The 16,852-nt window shown below is 53.1% G+C and overlaps 2 protein-coding genes across 4 annotated transcripts in view; both read right to left on the reverse strand.

Annotated features, from left to right (window-relative positions):
* Positions 1–932: 932 nt before the first annotated feature.
* On the reverse strand, positions 933–3,849 carry APOA1 (apolipoprotein A1). The gene is made up of 4 exons (XM_035139905.2): positions 3,728–3,849; positions 2,816–2,883; positions 2,285–2,441; positions 933–1,895 (listed from the first exon to the last, which is right to left on the reverse strand). The coding sequence occupies exons 2-4, from the start codon at positions 2,856–2,858 to the stop codon at positions 1,262–1,264; spliced, it is 834 nt and encodes a 277-aa protein (XP_034995796.1). The 5' UTR covers positions 2,859–2,883; positions 3,728–3,849; the 3' UTR covers positions 933–1,261.
* A 3,466-nt stretch (positions 3,850–7,315) lies between these two features.
* Positions 7,316–16,852, reverse strand: part of SIK3 (SIK family kinase 3) — a 94,533-nt gene continuing 84,996 nt past the window's right edge. For all 3 annotated transcript variants that reach the window (XM_060268640.1, XM_035140145.2, XM_060268641.1), the window contains 8 exons: positions 16,633–16,718; positions 15,833–15,942; positions 15,238–15,562; positions 13,921–14,774; positions 10,864–11,027; positions 10,548–10,683; positions 9,958–10,132; positions 7,316–9,334 (listed from right to left, as the gene is read on the reverse strand). In XM_060268640.1, the coding sequence (XP_060124623.1) occupies positions 9,975–10,132; positions 10,548–10,683; positions 10,864–11,027; positions 13,921–14,774; positions 15,238–15,562; positions 15,833–15,942; positions 16,633–16,718 (1,833 nt within the window). In that variant the 3' untranslated portion in view covers positions 7,316–9,334; positions 9,958–9,974. The remainder of the gene's footprint in view (positions 9,335–9,957; positions 10,133–10,547; positions 10,684–10,863; positions 11,028–13,920; positions 14,775–15,237; positions 15,563–15,832; positions 15,943–16,632; positions 16,719–16,852) is intronic.

The following is a 16,852-nucleotide window of genomic DNA, read 5'->3' on the forward strand; positions in this document are numbered from 1 at the left end:
GCAGGCAAGCAAGCAGGGAGAGGCATCTTCACCTGACCAGGGGGTCTCCTGCAGCTCCTCCTAGCTCCATCTGCCAGCACAGGAGAGTTGAGAAAAGTTCTGCCCTGTGCTACCTAAGGACAAAGATCAGTTGGCATAGCAGGCGGCCACCAGGAGGCCAAATGGCCAAGACAATAATTGGCTAGGCACTTGTTCAGTTTCAGGTTTAGTCGCCCTGTTTTTGCTGAGTTGAGTGTACATTTTTGTGATGGGCTACACAGAGAGAGAGAGGGGGGGGGGGAAGGCCAACCTCAAACAGCAGGGATTTTTTCCCTGGCTCTGCCCCGCTCCCAAACTCCCTCTGGTTGTTCCCAGTCCCAATATGTTTAATTTCAAGAGCTGGGAATAAACAGCAGCAACTCTGAAGACCCACAAATTTGTCTCACACAGTGGCAGCAGCCCTTCTTCCACTTGGCCTTGCCTAGAGATTGCCAGGGGCCTCCCTGAGCGCAGGATGCAGGGACACTGGGTAGCTGTGGTGTTGCCTGAAGCTTTGAGGTGGCTATCCTTGCCTGCAGATGACTCCCTCTTCCTTTTAATCCCCAAACTTCTGGCACCTGAAGCAGCCTCCTCTCCCTCAAAGTCTCCCCCTTCAGGACCCACCCTCCCATAGTCCAGGCCTTCCCCCACTAGGGCATTGGGCATGGTGGGGAGATACCCACAGAACTAGCCAGGAGGAAACGGGACCTTTGGACTGGCAAAACCTGCAAAAGGAACCCCCACCCTCACCGCAAATGCCAACGCTTCACTTCCTACCCACCTCTCACTGCCCTCCCCCTTCTGACCCCCACCCCCCACCCCGCCAGTCATGCCCCAAAGCTCCCAACCCCCTTCATGGGAGCAGACATCCATCACACAACAGCCATATCTCTTAAAGTTGCTTTTTATTTGGCAAAAGAGAAGACAGGCACTGGACTGAGCAGGTGGGGATGGAGGCAGGGAGAAGAGGGGGAGAGAAGCTAGGTTTTCTTCCACTCCAGCCTGAGGTCTTCCAGCTGGAGTTTAAAGGGCGTGGGGAGGAGTTGCAACCCCTCCTTTCCCTGCCCACCCCCCATAACCCACCCAGGGTTGTGGTGCCAAAATGTGGGGTGGGAAAGGTCAGCGATAAATACCAAACTGGGGAGGCAGTGCTTATTCAGGGGAACCCTGATTAGAGGGAAGAGGGAGGCCCAAAGGTCCAGGCAGGATCCTGGAAGGAGGGGGGGGGCTGCCATGCTTCTCTCTAGGCAGCTTGCTGTTCCTGCCCCTTCTTCACCTCGTCCTCCACGGCCTTTTGCACAGTGGCGATGAGGCCCTCCACATAGGTCTTGAAGCCTTCCACGCTAGCGGGCAGTTGCTCACGCACTTTCTCCACCATGGGTCCGATTTTCTCCCGGAGGGCAGTGAAGTGCTTCTGGGCGTCGGCCTGAAACTCTCTCAACTTGGGGGCGCCCTGCTCCCGGATCTCCTGCAGCTTCTGGCTCAGCCTCTGGCGCATCTCTTCGGCATGGGGGGCCACTTTCGCACGAAGCTCGTCCACGTGGTCCCGCAGCTTGTCCCGCGCTTCCTCGGCCACTGGCCTCACCTTCTCCTGAATTGTCTCCAGGTTCTGGCGGGCAATCTCCCGCACCTCCTGCCCGATGGGCTCTGCCTTGGCCCGGATAGCCTCTAGTTCCTCGTGGAGCTTCTTGCTGAATTCATCAAAGTAGGGTTGGATATTGGCATTCACGCTTTCCAAGTGCTTCTTCAGCTCCTCGATCCCCTTCTCCCAGTCTGCTTTCAGCTCTTGCTTTAGTTCTTCCATCTCGGGAGCTATTTCTTTGTGCAACTCAGCTAAAAACTGGTGCACCTTGTCCAATTTCGGAACCAGGCTTAGGCTAGAGAGAGAGGATGGGGAGACCGAGTTAGTGGGTGAAGAGAGGGCAGAGTTGGTGCCTAGCCCTCTTGTTCCAGCCCAGAAGAAGAAGGGAGACTATAAGCCCCCCAATATCTGGCTTTTAGCCAGTCAGGGGAGGGAGGTGGTTGGTGCTGCACCACAGTTCCATGAGGGTGAACGGAGATCTGGGGCATCTGGGTTTGGAAAGGCCTCCACAGATATCCACAAAGCCAGCCAGCCAGCCACTCCCCCCTGCCCCTGCGCAGATGGAAAGCCCTCCTGAGGCAGAAGCATAATCTCCTGAGGACGTCAAGGGGAAGGAGCTTTGGGCACCCCAAAAGCCTACAGCCTGCCAGTTCATTCCCTGCTTGCCCCTAATTTGCTACTCACTCCATTTCCTTGCCCCAGGCAGAGTTATCCACCTGAGTGATGGCTTCGCGGACACCAGCCCTGATGGTTTCTATGTAAACGGTGAGAGCGTCGTGCACGCGCTCCAGGGGGGTTTGTTGGGGCTCATCTTGCTGCCAGAAGTGGCGGGCCTGGGTTCCTGCAGAAGTAATGCAATAATGGTTAAAGCCTAAGGGCAAAGCGTTTAGAAAGGCATAGCTGCCAAGTTTTCACTTTTCTCACGAGGAAGCCCATTCAGCATAAGGGAAAATCCCTGTAAAAAAGGGATAACTTGGCAGCTATGTAGAAAGGGGCAGTCAGAAGCGAGCCAGGTCTCCCCAGTTCGGCCCTCTGAAGGCACAGCCCACTCCTCTAGGGCTGCTCCTCCCTCCACCCGCAAGCAGAGATTAGCGGAGATCACAGCATGTCTTTCAGAGCTCACACACACACCCCCAAGGTTCTTGGGCAGGAGTTGGGCTGCCTCAGGGAGAGCTGCCATTCCCTGCCCGTGAGCACAGGGTCGGGGGGACTCACCTGTGAGGAACACCAGGGCCAGGGTCACTGTGATGGCTCTCATCTTGCAATGCGTTCCAACCTGGAGACTGCAGAAGGGGATCAAGTCAGGCCAGAAGAATCCACAGAGATGTAAAACAACAACAACAACAGGATTTCTTGAGCTTTTCTCTCCCAAGACCAAGAAAGAGAGAAATTGGAAGTGAGAAGAAAAAGAGGCCTGCTAAAGATGAGCTATTAGCCAGAAGAGCCAATGGGAAGACCCACACCCACAGGCATTGGATCTTGCCGGTTAGCAAGCAACACAGGAGGACTAGTTACTGTAAAGTCTTGCTTGTGGGCTTCCCATGAGGCACCTGGCTGGTCATTTTGAGAAGCAGCCGGATTCGAGGTGAGGTGGGCTCCCCTTGGCATGACCCCACAGGCCAGCTCTTTCTGCCCTTAAGCAAGAATCGCTGTGCACAAGATCTGCTACGTCCACCTAGCCCAGCAGCAGCAAGATGCCCAGAGATGCTTCCCAAGCTGGGGCACCTGATCATTGGAAGAGTCCAATGAGCTGCCCTTCCAAAGGTATACACCCCAAGGTATCCATTGATATATCCAAGAGGACGTCCCAGGCAAAACAACCAAGTCAGCCTTTGCCAACCAAGTCAGCCTTTGCCAGCCTTCCTGATATGCTTCGGCTGCTGTGCTAGCTGGTGCTGATCAGATCTGTGGTCCAAAACATCAGGTGGGCACCAGGGAGTTGGCAAAGGCTGATCAAGAAAGAAATGGAGAGGCAACTTCTCCGCAGGGGAAAGTTTTTTCACAGAGCTTTGAGAGAGAGAGAGAGAGAGAGAGAGAGAGAGAGAGAGAGAGAGAGAGAGAGAGAGAGAGAGAGAGAGAGAGAGAAGCAAGCCCCGGAATAGTACCAGGAGAGGTCCAGATTCTTACCAGTCCTTTCAGCGTCTGCTGCTTCTGCTGCTTCGTGTGGCCGATCCTCCTCGGCAGTGGCTATTTATAACAGAGGTGGTTGTTTATTGCCGGAGATAAGTCAAAGCTGTAAATGGGGAATTCACTCCCAAGTCGTGACTATGTGGCGCTTAGAGTTCAAGGATCAAACACACATCCCCAGGGGGAATGCGCACGATCAAGGAGCAACAGGGGCCTGGCAAGGGACTCCGGAACAAACACAGAAGCTGGGCCCGGGGCCAGCTCTCTGACCCAGATTTGCACTTGTGGGCAGAACAGGAACCCCACGGACCCCTCCGCTCAGCTGGGCAGCCGCCAAGGAAGGAGATTTGCAAGGCTCCTGTTGTTGTTCCCAAGTGGCTTGAGGACTCTGTCCTCGGTGCCTTTAGCAATAACTTCAGAAGAATAACTCTGTGACCTGAAGCCTCCCAGCATGGACCAGGCAAGCCTTTAACAACAGGCCAATAACTGGGGTTGTTCTCCTCTGCTGGGGGACCAGTGTGAGAGGAAAATTGTACCTACCATAAGTTGCTTTCTATCCTGGCTCCCCACTTCCCCAGGCAAAACCTCACCTCTCTTGACAAGGGCAAACATCAGAGAAAGTGGCTGACTTGGGCCTGGCTGCAAGTGATGGTGAGGGTTCACACGCTGCAACGCTTCCCCATACACAAGAGGAAGAAAAAGGGGTTTGCACCTAGCAAATGGGCAGTTATCAGGCAGAAGGGCTCTTGCTTCCAGCAGGTGCCTGATTATTTGCAAAACATCTGGACAGAGCCAGGTTAGGGAAAGCAGCTCTATGGGAAGAACCACCTCAGCCGTAGAGGGTTGTTCCAACGATGTCCGGGGCTCTATCTACACCAAGAAGAACCTCCTGACTCCACTAAGAGAGTAACTGCAAACTGAACACATTGTGCAAACTCAAGCATTTGGATGCATTTGCTTATTCTGCCTACTTCATTCTTGGATTGGAGATAATGTGGATCACCTCTGCCCCACCCTCTGACCGCAAAGTCTCCTTAACAAAGGAAACTGCCTTATACCAGATGAGACTTTGTCTTGGCATGATACGGTCTACTCCAGCCTTCCGCAACCTGACGCGTTCCAGAAGTTGTCAAACTACAACTCCCATCAGCCCCAGCCAGGAAGGTCAAGGGTAATGATGGGAGCCACTGTCCAAAACACTGAGGAGGCTGGTGTCCTCTGACAAGGGCTTTCTAAGATCTTAGGCACGCAAGGGTCTTTCTGGTCATTTTTCAAACTTGATGACACCAGGGATTGACCTACTGTGGGCAGAGCAAGTGATCTGCCAGAGTTATTGACCCATCCCACGACTTCTGAGATTCCATCTCATTGTTCAAAGTTGGAAAGGCCTGAAAATTGCCTTCCCAACTTAATGGAATGCTCTCCCCCCCCCAAGGGAGGCCCACCTGGTGCCAACCTTGCCATCCTTTTGTTTTCTAGGGCATTTAGGCAGCACCAATGATACAGTATTGTGCTGTTTTTAATATGCTGACGTGATTTTATCACTGTTATGTTTTACTTAGTGGCAAACCACTTCAGGACTTTATTCAGTGTGAAGCAATACATACATCCAATAAACCTCAACCTCTCCCTGAGAGTGCTGGATTTTACATCAGATAGGAAGGTTGGTGACTGTGTGGTGCAACTGACTGCATGAAATTCTGGGCATGGCTTTCTCTGCCATGGGGACGGACGGACCTGATTACATGAAACCTCCATAAAAGACGAGAAACACATCCTGACTCTGTTTCCAGGCATGTGTTAGTCTGTTGAAGCAAAAGCCAAGTCTAAGGGCACCATAAAAACTAATAATCCCTATCGGCTAGCACCATTTTGCATGTGTCCCTTTACTGCCATTCCATCAAGAGTTTTGATATACAGTACAGTGGTACCTCGGGTTATACACACCTACTCTGCTAACCCGGAATGCCTTGGATTAAGAACTTTACCTCAGGATGAGAACAGGAATCGCACGCCGGTGGCATGGCAGCAGCGGGAGGCCCCATTAGCTAAAGTGGCACCTCAGGTTAAGAACGGTTTCAGGTTAAGAACGGACCTTCGGAATGAATTAAGTTCGTAACCAGAGGTATCGCTGTATATGGCACCTTTGAGGCTGGGGACACAGGAGAGAACAGCAAGGGAAACTCTGCCAGCCTTTTCACTGAAGCCCATACACATCAGAGCAGCCTTATGGAGGACTGCAGCTCAGTCATAGGAATGCCTTCTACTAAGTCAGCCCCATAAGGCCCAGCCAGCTCCATATAGTCAGCACTGGCTGGCAGCAGCTCTACAATGTCTCAGACAAGGGACAAAATGCATACAAGGAACTTCCAATCCAGACTTTCTGGAAGAGAAATCCAAGTAAACCCATTTGGGCACTGTGCTCCATTCTTAGCCTCCCGCCCTGGGAAGGAATCAGCAGGACTCACTGGGGTAGGAGAAGGAAGCAGTGGTGACACCAACCCATTCTCTTGAAAGCCCACCGCCCAAAGAAATGTGACTGAGGTTGTGGAGGTTCTGCTTGGGATCCTAGCCCAAGGCTACCAGTATCAAAATGACAAAAATGCTGCTCTTGCATCAGCCAGCTTGGCTTTAAAGGACAACCAACTTTTCTGGTGGAAGCAAAGGTCTCCTCAGGGAGCACAAATTGCCACTGGATGCCACCAGACTAAAACTCTCAACAGGACCCGACCTTAGCTAATCACTCCTTGGCATGCCATTTTCAGACAAAAATGCTCACATCATGGCACCCCCTCAAAGGGAGATGCTAAGCAGATACATACTAAGGAGCATTCTAGTCCCAATAATGCGCCCTTCCTCTAGGTCAGGCATGTCCAACAGGTAGATTGTGATCTACCGGTAGATCACTGGACGTCTGTGGTAGATCACTGGTAGCTCCCCCCAAAGAAGCTAAAAATTTTTGGCTCCCCTAAAAAAAACCTCAACATCTTTGCCCTCCACCTCTAAAATGACCTGAACCACCAAAAACAGGGCTTTCCTTCCTAAAAAAAACCTCAGTGTCAATGTTGCTTTCCTCCTCCCTAAAGAAGCTCAACAACTTTTACGTGAACCCCCCAAAACAGGGCTTTCCTTCCTAAAAAAAAGCTCAACAACTTTGACCTGGGGGTAGATCACTGCCAGTTTTTAACTCTGTGAGTAGATCGCACTCTCTTGGAAGTTGGCCACCCCTGCTCTAGGTCATGAGCAGTGTGCAGCAGGAGGGCCTTTTGATACTAACCCTGGTGATGGGATGCAATGGAGGAGGCAGGTGGGGCCCTGCGATGAAACAGGTTTGGGAAACCCTGTGCTAGACAATTCAACCTGGGAGCTTTGGCTTGTGAAGCAGATGTTCTGTCACTGAGTTATGGTCCCTTCCCTCGCGCCCGAAGCTCTACTGATCCCGAAGTACCAATGCAGCACAAGGGTCCTCTGCCTAAGGAGGGTCTCCAGAGCCATCACTGCCACTTGTCCAGGGACAATCCCAGCTTAAGGCCCCGCCACTCCCCAACCCTGGACACAAAAGCAAGAGAAAAGCCAGACCAGAGCTGCTGAGAGCCAATCATAATCATGGGTTTATTTGTCATGATCCCACGTCCAACTAAGTTACTAGTTGCAAAATGACCCACCAAAAACGAACAAACAAACGGAAAAAAAACTGAACTAAGATTTTGCTGAAAATCTGGGGAGTTTGTGTTTGTGTGGGTTCTTGTTTTTAGTCCAACATAAATGAGAAAAAATACTTTGGACATTTCCCCCAAAACAGAAATAATAGCAAAGTATATGATACATTCAACATATACTGCGAGTATTGATTACTACAATACAAAGCAATGATTAAAAACAAAAGAATCCCCCCCCCCCGCAAAAACAAAAAAAACGAAACAAAAAGTGTGATACTGCAAAACAGCATAGCCAGGCCAGTCCCTGCACGGAGGTTTGTTTGGAGGGCGGCTGATGCTGCTGTCATCTCTCAGGATCATGTAAACAGAAGGAAAAACCAAAGCAAGAGTCCAAAGCCAGGCCAGAGGAGGCTTTTGGTGCCTTTTGGCCCCTCCCTCCCAGTGGCAGGAGGGAGCAGTGAGCAGCCCTCAAATCCCCCCTGCCCCTCCATGGCCCACTCTTCTTCCCTGGTAAGCGAGTCCCCTGCTGCCTCAGTGGAACAGTGGCCACAATCCAGCCTGGAGGGGGAGCAGGAGCAGGAAGAGGCTTCCCCCCACCATTGCTTGCACATCTTGGTATCCAGATGCTGCTGGAAAGGTGAGAACGAGGAACAGGAGGATGGTGATGATGATGATGATGACGATAGCAAAAGAACCTCAGCCATGCTGGTCTCACACTTCTTCTGTGCAAATTCAGGAGGGCTGCATTGATATATATATATTTATATATATATATATATTTAATCCTTTAAAAAATTCTTCCAAAAAGAGTCAGTAATAGGGATTTCTCTGTTGCAGCTTCGTCAAAAGTTCCAAAGGCAGAAAAGATGACACAAGAGACTCCCCGGAGGCCCAGCCGCTGGAGGTGCCCCAGACCCTGGACCAGTCACAGAAAACAAGTTCCCCAAGGGCTGCGAGAGAGGGAGAGACAGTCTCCGCGGCAACGCCAGGGGCACCACCGCTGCCACACTGGAGAAAAGCCAATACTGGGAGGAAGATGGGAAGGGCAAGCAGCAACATGGGGCAGGGTAGAAGGGGAGGGGCAAAATGCATCCTGCCTTTTATTAACAATTAATTTATTATTAATAACAATAACAATAATAATAAAACATTTACCAAAACAAATTCCTACATGATCTGAAGGGAAAGTAAGTTAAAAACAAGAACCAGGTTTTCTCGGGGGGAAAAGGGGAAAAAGAAGAAGTAGTAGCACATGGAATTAAATGGGGGGGGTGTACAAAAGAGAGAAACCGAAGAAAGGACAGAGTGACAAAATTTAAAACAGAAAGGCTGACAGAGGAGAGACACACAAAAGCAATATTGCACCACTGCGGGGGGGGGGGGGGGGCAAATGGCCAAGGGGTGGGAGGCAAGCGATGCATGGAAGGCAGACGTGGAGGCTTGGCTCTCGGCCCCTCCGCAAGCATAGCCCCCAAGACCCCCACCCAGCCCCCTGGCCTGGAGGGGCCACTGCAAAGGCAGATCATGAAGAGGCACCGTCCAAAACAGCTGCTTATTGCTTGCGGGTGGGCAGAGCTCCTCTCCCTTTCTGCCATCAGGTTTTCCAGGCAAGGCTGACTGCCCCCTCTCCCAGCACCTGCCACTGACCGGGGAGGGGGCCCCTCCAAGCTGGCAGCTGCCCTCGAACTGCCCCCTGCAGCTTCTGTGCGAGGGGGCGTGCTCTGGTCCTTCCAGAATGGCTGGCGTCACAGGCAAATATGGCAATAATGAACATCCGAAAGGAACAAGCACACCGTTGAACCAACGAGGAGGTGGAGGAGGAGGAGGAGGAGGAGGAGCCGCCACAAGATTTCCGTCAAGGAGAAACGGGACGGCCATTTGGCGCAAGGCTGCGAGATACTGTTGGTTTGAAATGGACCTTTTTGTTTCAAAGCTGTACATACCCCTGCTGGAAAATGAGAGAGACAAAGAGACGGGAGTGGGTGGCAGGAATACTTCACACCTGCCTACACTGCTACACAGAGGAACCTCACCAAGCCTTTCTTGTGCCCCACGCTGCTTCACACCCCCACCGCCAGGCACAAAACTGGCTGGCCTAGCAAGGGGCCCTCTTGGCAATGGCTTCAGGAGCAGGAATAGCTCACTGGGGAGCCAGAGAGAGCCCCAAGCCCCGCCCCTTCCCAAGGGCAGCAGTGAGCAGTACACCTTTCACACTCTGAGCCTACTAAGCCTCTTGACCTCTGAGCCAGGAATGCGACGTCCAACCTTGGATGCCCCAGGGACGCAGACACAATATTTCCTCATGCCTGGCTCTTCTACCAGCAAGGTCCTGAGACTTGCGGCTGGTCCAGAGAGAGCTTTGCTCAGCTCCAGCAGCAGCAGCAAACACCCCTGCAGAAACTTTGGATGTGGCGCTTGCTTCCCCAGTGAGCACGGTGTAGTGCAGGTCCAGGTAGTGGGTAGACCAACATTAAAAAGGAGGGTAATTCCCCCCCATCCCCTTTCCTTCATGGAAGGGGTCCATGCATCTCCCCAGTGCCTGGCACAGGTTTGGACTCAAATGCTACTTACTGTAGCCTGCCTGCTCTCTAGACCCCAGCCTGCTCCATCCCAAAGGGCACCTCTGGGTGCTTGTAACTCAGCAGGACGTCAGTAATACACGTGGAAGAGTAACAAGAGGTGTTTAGATGCTGGTTGCCGTCTGCTAGGTTCAAGTGCTCTTGACCTTCCAAGTTCCCTCCACAGTCTGCAAAACCAAAGACAAGGGAAGCTGAAGTGACAGTTCAGGCAAGGCCTTGAAGTGTGTGTTTGGCTCCAAGATTTAGGAGCTACAGGGCATGCCAAGCGCAGCATGCCCCAGGACCCAGGGAGAGAGGACTACAGCTCAACCCGGAAAGCTTAACAAAGGATCCCGCTGTCCCATCTAGATGTTCAACCTGGCTCCTAGTGCAAGAAGGGTGGAGTTGTTAATGTGCCCGTTCCTACTCCAGGCCCACAGACACAGAGCACTCACAGACGCTCCCCACCTCTCAAATCTAGAACCATCCCCGTCTCACTTTCCTGGGCCAGGCCAAGCAAGCGGGTCACTCTGCCCAGCTCTAAGTCAGATGCCTTTGGCTGGACATGCAAAGAGGCACCACCTGGAGGGTGCAAGCGCTCACCTTCTTCACTCTCCCCACCATGGAGCGGCTGGCTGCCCATGAGGGAAGACTGGCTGAGCACAGCATCGGACATGCGGGCAGAGCTGAGCGCCTTCCCTGCCATTAGGCTCATGCCTGGCAGAGTGTCCAGTTGCACCTGGAGGCAGGAGAAAGGAAAGGCTCAGAAACCTGCAAGGGGCACTGCTAAAGAATGAGAAGGAAGAGGCTGGCCAGAGGAGGTGGGACCAGGGCCTTCACCTCCACTACACCATAGAACAGGTGTGTCACCTTGACACGGGGGCCCCCATCCCCACCCACACCCCTCTCCCCAACATACATAGGCATCATCACTGTTTTGAATGGTGTGGTGTCTCTGCAAAGGCCGGGATCTGTGATGCACACCAGGAATCGGCCTTGTGGGGTAACCCTCTGGCCCATCTGCATCTGGCATCTCCACGTGACCAGGAGAGCTTCTTTCCATGCAACCTGTGACCATGGAGTCTTTGTGGGCAAGGGAGGGAGGGAGGGAGGGAGGGAGGGAGGGAGGGAGGGAGGGAGGGAGGGAGAGAGAGAGGGAGAGAGAGAGAGAGAGAGAGAGAGAGAGAAGAGGAGGGAGGGGGGGAAACCATTATGTCCCTTCAAAGGCACCCATTCCTCAACCACAAGTACCCTAAAATCCTTCTGGCTCAGGCCGTAAGTAAAAGGAGAGAGAGACCCCTTTTCATTCCTTTTTCTCATTCACTGCACACTCTTTCCATCAAGACGTTCATGGGAATTACCCCACTTTTATCCTCACAATGGCCCCGCGCCGGAGCACAACCGGCTGTGTTGGGACTCCTGCTGTTGGACACACAGTTGTGCAAAGACCCACGAGCAGCTCCTGTTCCCTGCAGGGGAGCCTGTGCAGGAGATCCTTCCCCCAACAGGCATAAAGTGCCTAGCCCAGGCCCACAAAGCACAGCCCGCTTCCTGGCATAGGCCCACCTCCCCCCATTCCACACAGTGGAGACATGCAGTGGAACGATTCTAAAAGGCGGTGCTCCTCGTTCCAAAGGGGCCAGGCCAAAGATCAACTGCTGACAAAACTGTTGTGCTTGCAGGGTGTAAAGGCTGTCCTTTATCACCTCAGGAGCCACCACCCACAGGGCACGGAAAGGGCTGCTAGCATCTGCACAGCACAACGTCCTCACCTGTGTCTCCCCCAAAAGCTCTTTCCTCAGGCCTAAGGTGCAACAAGCCCTGGATCTGGCCAATGAGTAGGAGGCATGGAGGTGGCCTTTTTGTCAGAACTAGGATTCCATATTGGAAACAAGGACAGGAGGGAAAACACTCTTTGGGGCTCCTTTTCTCTAGCCCCCCCCCCTGACTGTTTTCAGCCCAGCTTGTTGTTTTAAAGAACTCTTAAACTTTCAGAACTGGCGCTTAAGCATACTCCCCCCCTCCCTATTCCTTTTTCTTTTTTTTTGTGTTGTGCCTTTTAGAATGCAAGGGGCAGTGGTGGGTTTTTAAAAATAAAGAAGTAAATAAAAATCTGTAAGCTGCTCTGGGAGCCTTTTCAGCTTGAGAGAGGATAAAAAAGGACTTCAAATAAATAATTAGCCAGGATTTCACAATCCCAAAGAGTACCCAGGATTCCTGTCTATCACACCACTCTTTCTATATGTAGCCACAAAGCTGGAGTCAGTTTAACTTTCCTGGAAAAACAAACAGAGGATGCTTCAGGCAGGAGAGGGAAAATATGGCTGACTCTGCCACTGCCCTCCTTCCTGCTGCTCCTCCAAATGGAGAGGACCTCCAGTGACCAGCTGCCTCCCCCTCCCCCTGACATCTGCTAGATCTTGCAGCAGCATCCCATTGCCACCACCAAAATGAGCAGCAGGCCATATTTGACCAGAGCAGGACAAGGCACGGAAGATAAATAGGGTCCTGATCAGGGGGCTCATCAAGCCCCAGGGCGAGGAAGGGTGGAAGGCATCACACAGGAGCTCTTAGCTTGGGCTGAGGAGGCAAATGTGAAGCCTGGCTTGCTTGCTTTCCTTCCCTCGGGCCACTTTCCCATGCGCTGAGAGCACCAAGAAGCTCCTTCTCCTCCTGAGCAAATTCACCCCCATCCCATCCCCATGCCACAAACACTTCCAGAAGCAAAATAAAAAAAATCCTTCAGTAGCACCTTAAAGACCAACTAAATTTTTATTTTGGTATGAGCTTTCGTGTGCATGCACGAAAGCTCATACCAAAATAAAAATTTAGTTGGTCTTTAAGGTGCTACTGAATGATTTTTTTTATTTTGCTTCGACTCAGATCAACACGGCTACCTACCTGTAACTTCCAGAAGCGTTTGCTTGGTGCCTGAATGCCGACCTGCCTGCACTCTTAATCCCCTGAACTTGGGGGGGGGGGCACAAGGCACCATCATTCACACAAGGTCAATCCTTCTATACCAACTTGGAAAATGGCTCTGCAGTATTTACCTTGCTTGTCCTACCATTTCTGGGAATGGTTAAGACCAAGAGAGGATGGTGGCTCACCCCAGAATCCATGTGAGTTCCCAGCTCAGCTGAGCCTTGAGCCTGCCTCTCCCAGAGCCAATCCACTGAACTGCCATTAACTCAAGCAACAAACTGGAGGGCCCTAGATGATCAGAAGAGATCAGCAAACTATTTCAGCCGTGGGCCTGCCCACTGTCCCTCAGACCTTGTGGGGGGCCGTACTATATTTTTTGGGGGGGGGGGGAATGAATGAATTCCTACGCCCCACAAATAACCCAGAGATGCATTTTAAATAAAAGGACACATTCTACTCATGTAAAAACATGCTGATTCCCAGACCATCTGCGGGCCTTAGTTTGGGGATCCCTGAGCTGGACAAAGGCAATGACTCTTCTGGTCCCAATGCCTCTTAAAGATCTCAGAAGGAATGTATGAAGGCAACAGCCCCTGCTGCTATTGCTCCTCAGAAGATGGTATCAGGAGGCAGGAAGGCTCCAAGCTTGAGGTTTCCCTTTGTTGGCATTTCCTCTCCTCCAGGCTCCATGGATTTGTCTAACCCCCTCTGAAAGCCACAGGCCATCATGACATCCTGTGGCAGCCGATTCCATAAATTAGCGATGTCTGGTGCGAATAAGCCCCTTTCCCCCCTCCAACCACCACCCTGGCCACGCCCGTAAGCCATGGGACCCTGCCCTGCTCTCCTCCCACCTGCCCACCCTCCATCAAGACAGGTGCCACTTGCAGAGAAGCATGCGAAGGTGGCCTGCTTGGCAACCCAGGTCCCATTCCTCGGAGTTTCCTGTCTCTTTCCGCCCCCTGCCTGCTCTGCTCATCCGGGCCAGCCCCACCCAACCAGCCACCCAACGGTGCCCTGCTCTGTGCCCCTGGGCAGGGCCTGGCCTTACCTCTACCGGGCACCTTATTCCGACTGAAGGTGGTGGCTGGCTGGTGCCTGTAATGGTGCGCCCCCAATTCCTGCTCCTGCTTGGCAGTCCCAAACAAAGCGTCTGGGTCCCCAGGACCACCGGCACTTAAGAGCAGCGGAGCCTCGTGGCAAGCTTTGGTCTTATTGCCTGGGAAGCTGTCCCGTTCCCCTTCACACACGCAGTCCACTTCCTCCTCCATGCTCTCTGAGTGGACCAAGGTGGGCTGGTGAGCGTACCCGTGGGCCGGCACCGAGGCTGGCGCCTGCTGGATACATTCATGCGCCCTCACTTTCAAGAGGTGCTGGGGACTGGTGTGGTGGTGGTGATGGTGGTGGTGATGGTGAGGGTGGTGGTACGTGTCAGTGTTCTGATAAGGCAAAGACAGAGCCTGGCGCTCTGACAGTTTCTGGGCCACGCTGGTAGCCACATGTCCGCTCTCCCCTTGGCTCATGTGCCGGATCAGCTCCTGGAATTCCTGCTGCTGCTGCTGCTGCTGCCGCCGCTTAATGAGCTGCGCCACCTCGGCCTGGGGCAACCGCAGGTCCGTGTGGCCCGTGAGCGAGTGCCGGGGCGAGAGCAGGCCCTGCAGGATGTGTGGGACTTGCTGGTGCCGGCTGTAGTCTGGCGGGGTGGGAGACAGCAGCGCCTGCTGCAGGGCTGACGTGGCGTAGTGCTGCTGCTGCTGAGCGCTCTGGGAGAAGCTGGGGAACTGCTCCACCTGCGGAGGGAAGCCCACTGCTGTAGCTGGGCTGTAGCTGCTTGGAGAGACACGGGCCTGCTCCGGAAACAGGTGGGGGTGCAAGTGCACCTGGTCGTAGCCAGTCGACGGATACCTGTGCAGATTAAGAGATGGAAGGAAGGAAGGGGGCTCTTTAGGAGCACAGGAGAATATCCTCCTTCTGTGCCTCAAGAGCTTTGTGGCCCGGAAGGAGGATTTGGGCTGGTCTTCAGCAGCAGCCAGCCAGTTAGCCCAGAAAGAAGAGCTGACCTCATCACTTCCACAACCCACATCATCCAGCCTCAGGACAGAGAAAAAGTTCCATTCAGAGAGAGCCTGGCTAATAATCATTGCTCAGCTGCCCCTCTGCCCAACCCTTTCTCGAAATCTACTTAAGCGAGATATCATCACCACCAGCAGACCTCACAAATGGAACAGGCCTAGCATGGGAGAGAAGCACTGTGGTCCAGGGAGGACACCACTTGGGAATCTCGCACTCTGCGTAGCTGCTAGCCAGGCCAACTGTGAATTGGCACACATAACACCCTGAAACTACCTCATTGTTGCCATAGCCGTACCTGTGCGATTCTGCGTTGTCCGCGCTGAGCTGCTTGGAGAGGGGCCTGTGCCCGTAAGTCAGGGAGGCCATCAGACTGGCACGATGGTGCATCTGCAGCTGATTGGCACTGGTCGGGGTGGGCATGCCCCGCCCAGCCTGCAAGAGGCTGCCGCCCATCCCATCTCCTGGCTCCTGCATTTGGATGGCTACCGGTTGCCCCTGCACTTGCTGCGGCATGCCCATGCAGGAGAGGGCCACATTGGGGGGAGGTGAGCAACTGCCCGACTGCTGGAAGATGGCGCTGTGAGAGGGCATCCCTTGGAACTGCGACGGCGAGGCTGCACCTGCGAAATGGAAGTCTTTCCATTAACTGTCTTGGCTGGGATTCACAATGGCTACTCTCTGTGTAAGCAGGAGGCGGGGGGGTGTTCTTTGTCCACCATATCAGGAAACAACTGTGATTGCTCACTCATCCCTGAACTGAGTTCTAATGGTGAAGGTGGCAGACTGCCTAACCTGAGACTCTCCCAGCTAGCTGGAGCAAGCAACCCCCAGCGGGGATGGGGACAAAACAAAATGCAGCATGGCAGGAGAGAGATGCTGCTGGAACTTACTGTGGCTCTGGAGCATGCTGCTGCTGACTGGAGGGGGGCTGCTGTCCGTTTGCCTGAAGAGATGGTTGCTGGGATGGTTTGGAGGTGGGCTGGAGGGCTGGATCCGTAACCTACACACACACACACACACACACACACACACACACACACACACACAGCATATCAGGTATGTTTATGTCACCATAGAAAATCACCAGCACAGGCCTAATGGCGTCATCGTAAGGGCGAGCCAAGCAATCTGTAAGATTTTATGGCATATCAGCACCCAGGCTGTATTGCACAATACATTGGATTACGTTGCCAGAATGCGAGAAGGCAAGAGCAGGCCTGGGCAAAACACACCACCACTGCCTTGGCCAAAGCTTACCTATAGCATGAAGTGCAAGGAGGGTGGGGTAGGGAACTGACATTGGAAGCAGCTGGGAATGGGGCTTCCTCACTTGGCCAATGCCCCAGCAGCCCTGCCATTCCCCAGCCTTCTCTATAAGGCAGTCCTTGCAGTGACTACATGGGCCTGTGCAGCCTTTTCCTGAAAAGAACACAATAAGACAACCTCCCAGCTGAGAAGGCTCCTGTCTGTCTAAAAAAAAAAACTTTTCTGAGTCTTCCATCTAAACTTAAGCATCTCTCCTTTTTGCCTCTTAGCTTCACAGATGCAGCCACCGAGGGAGCTACAGCAGGCCAAAGGGCCTAGGCTGATCAAGCTGAGACTGGGTCCCTTTGAGCAAGAAGATGCCCACACTTTCCTGCAAGGCATGGAGAAGGCTTGAGGCCTACCAAGCGCAGGAGCTGTTCCTTACCTCTGAAGCTGGTGAGTGAGCAAAGCAGGCTGGCTTTCTCCTGGAGCTTGCAGTGGTGGAGAAGGCTGAGGAGGGCGGACACAATCCTGCGCACCACACAGGAAAGAGGAAACAAAGAAGAGTGCTGGTGAGCAGTGGCATCCACAGTACACTCTGAGAGCACTGCAAAATGGGGGCAAAACAGCCCCATGGAGCCAAGCAATGCCAAGGCGTTCAAGCA

This window comes from Zootoca vivipara, chromosome 15 (assembly GCF_963506605.1).
Source record: "Zootoca vivipara chromosome 15, rZooViv1.1, whole genome shotgun sequence".
In the NCBI taxonomy this organism is placed as follows: domain Eukaryota; kingdom Metazoa; phylum Chordata; class Lepidosauria; order Squamata; family Lacertidae; genus Zootoca; species Zootoca vivipara.

Coding starts and splice junctions, on each gene's coding strand:
- APOA1 (XM_035139905.2), bottom strand. CDS start 2,858: ATGAGAGCCATCACAGTGACCCTGGCCCTGGTGTTCCTCACAG. Junction 2,442..2,815: donor GGCCCTGGTGTTCCTCACAG/GTGAGTCCCCCC, acceptor TTACTTCTGCAG/GAACCCAGGCCCGCCACTTC. Junction 1,896..2,284: donor GCCTGGGGCAAGGAAATGGA/GTGAGTAGCAAA, acceptor CTCTCTCTCTAG/CCTAAGCCTGGTTCCGAAAT.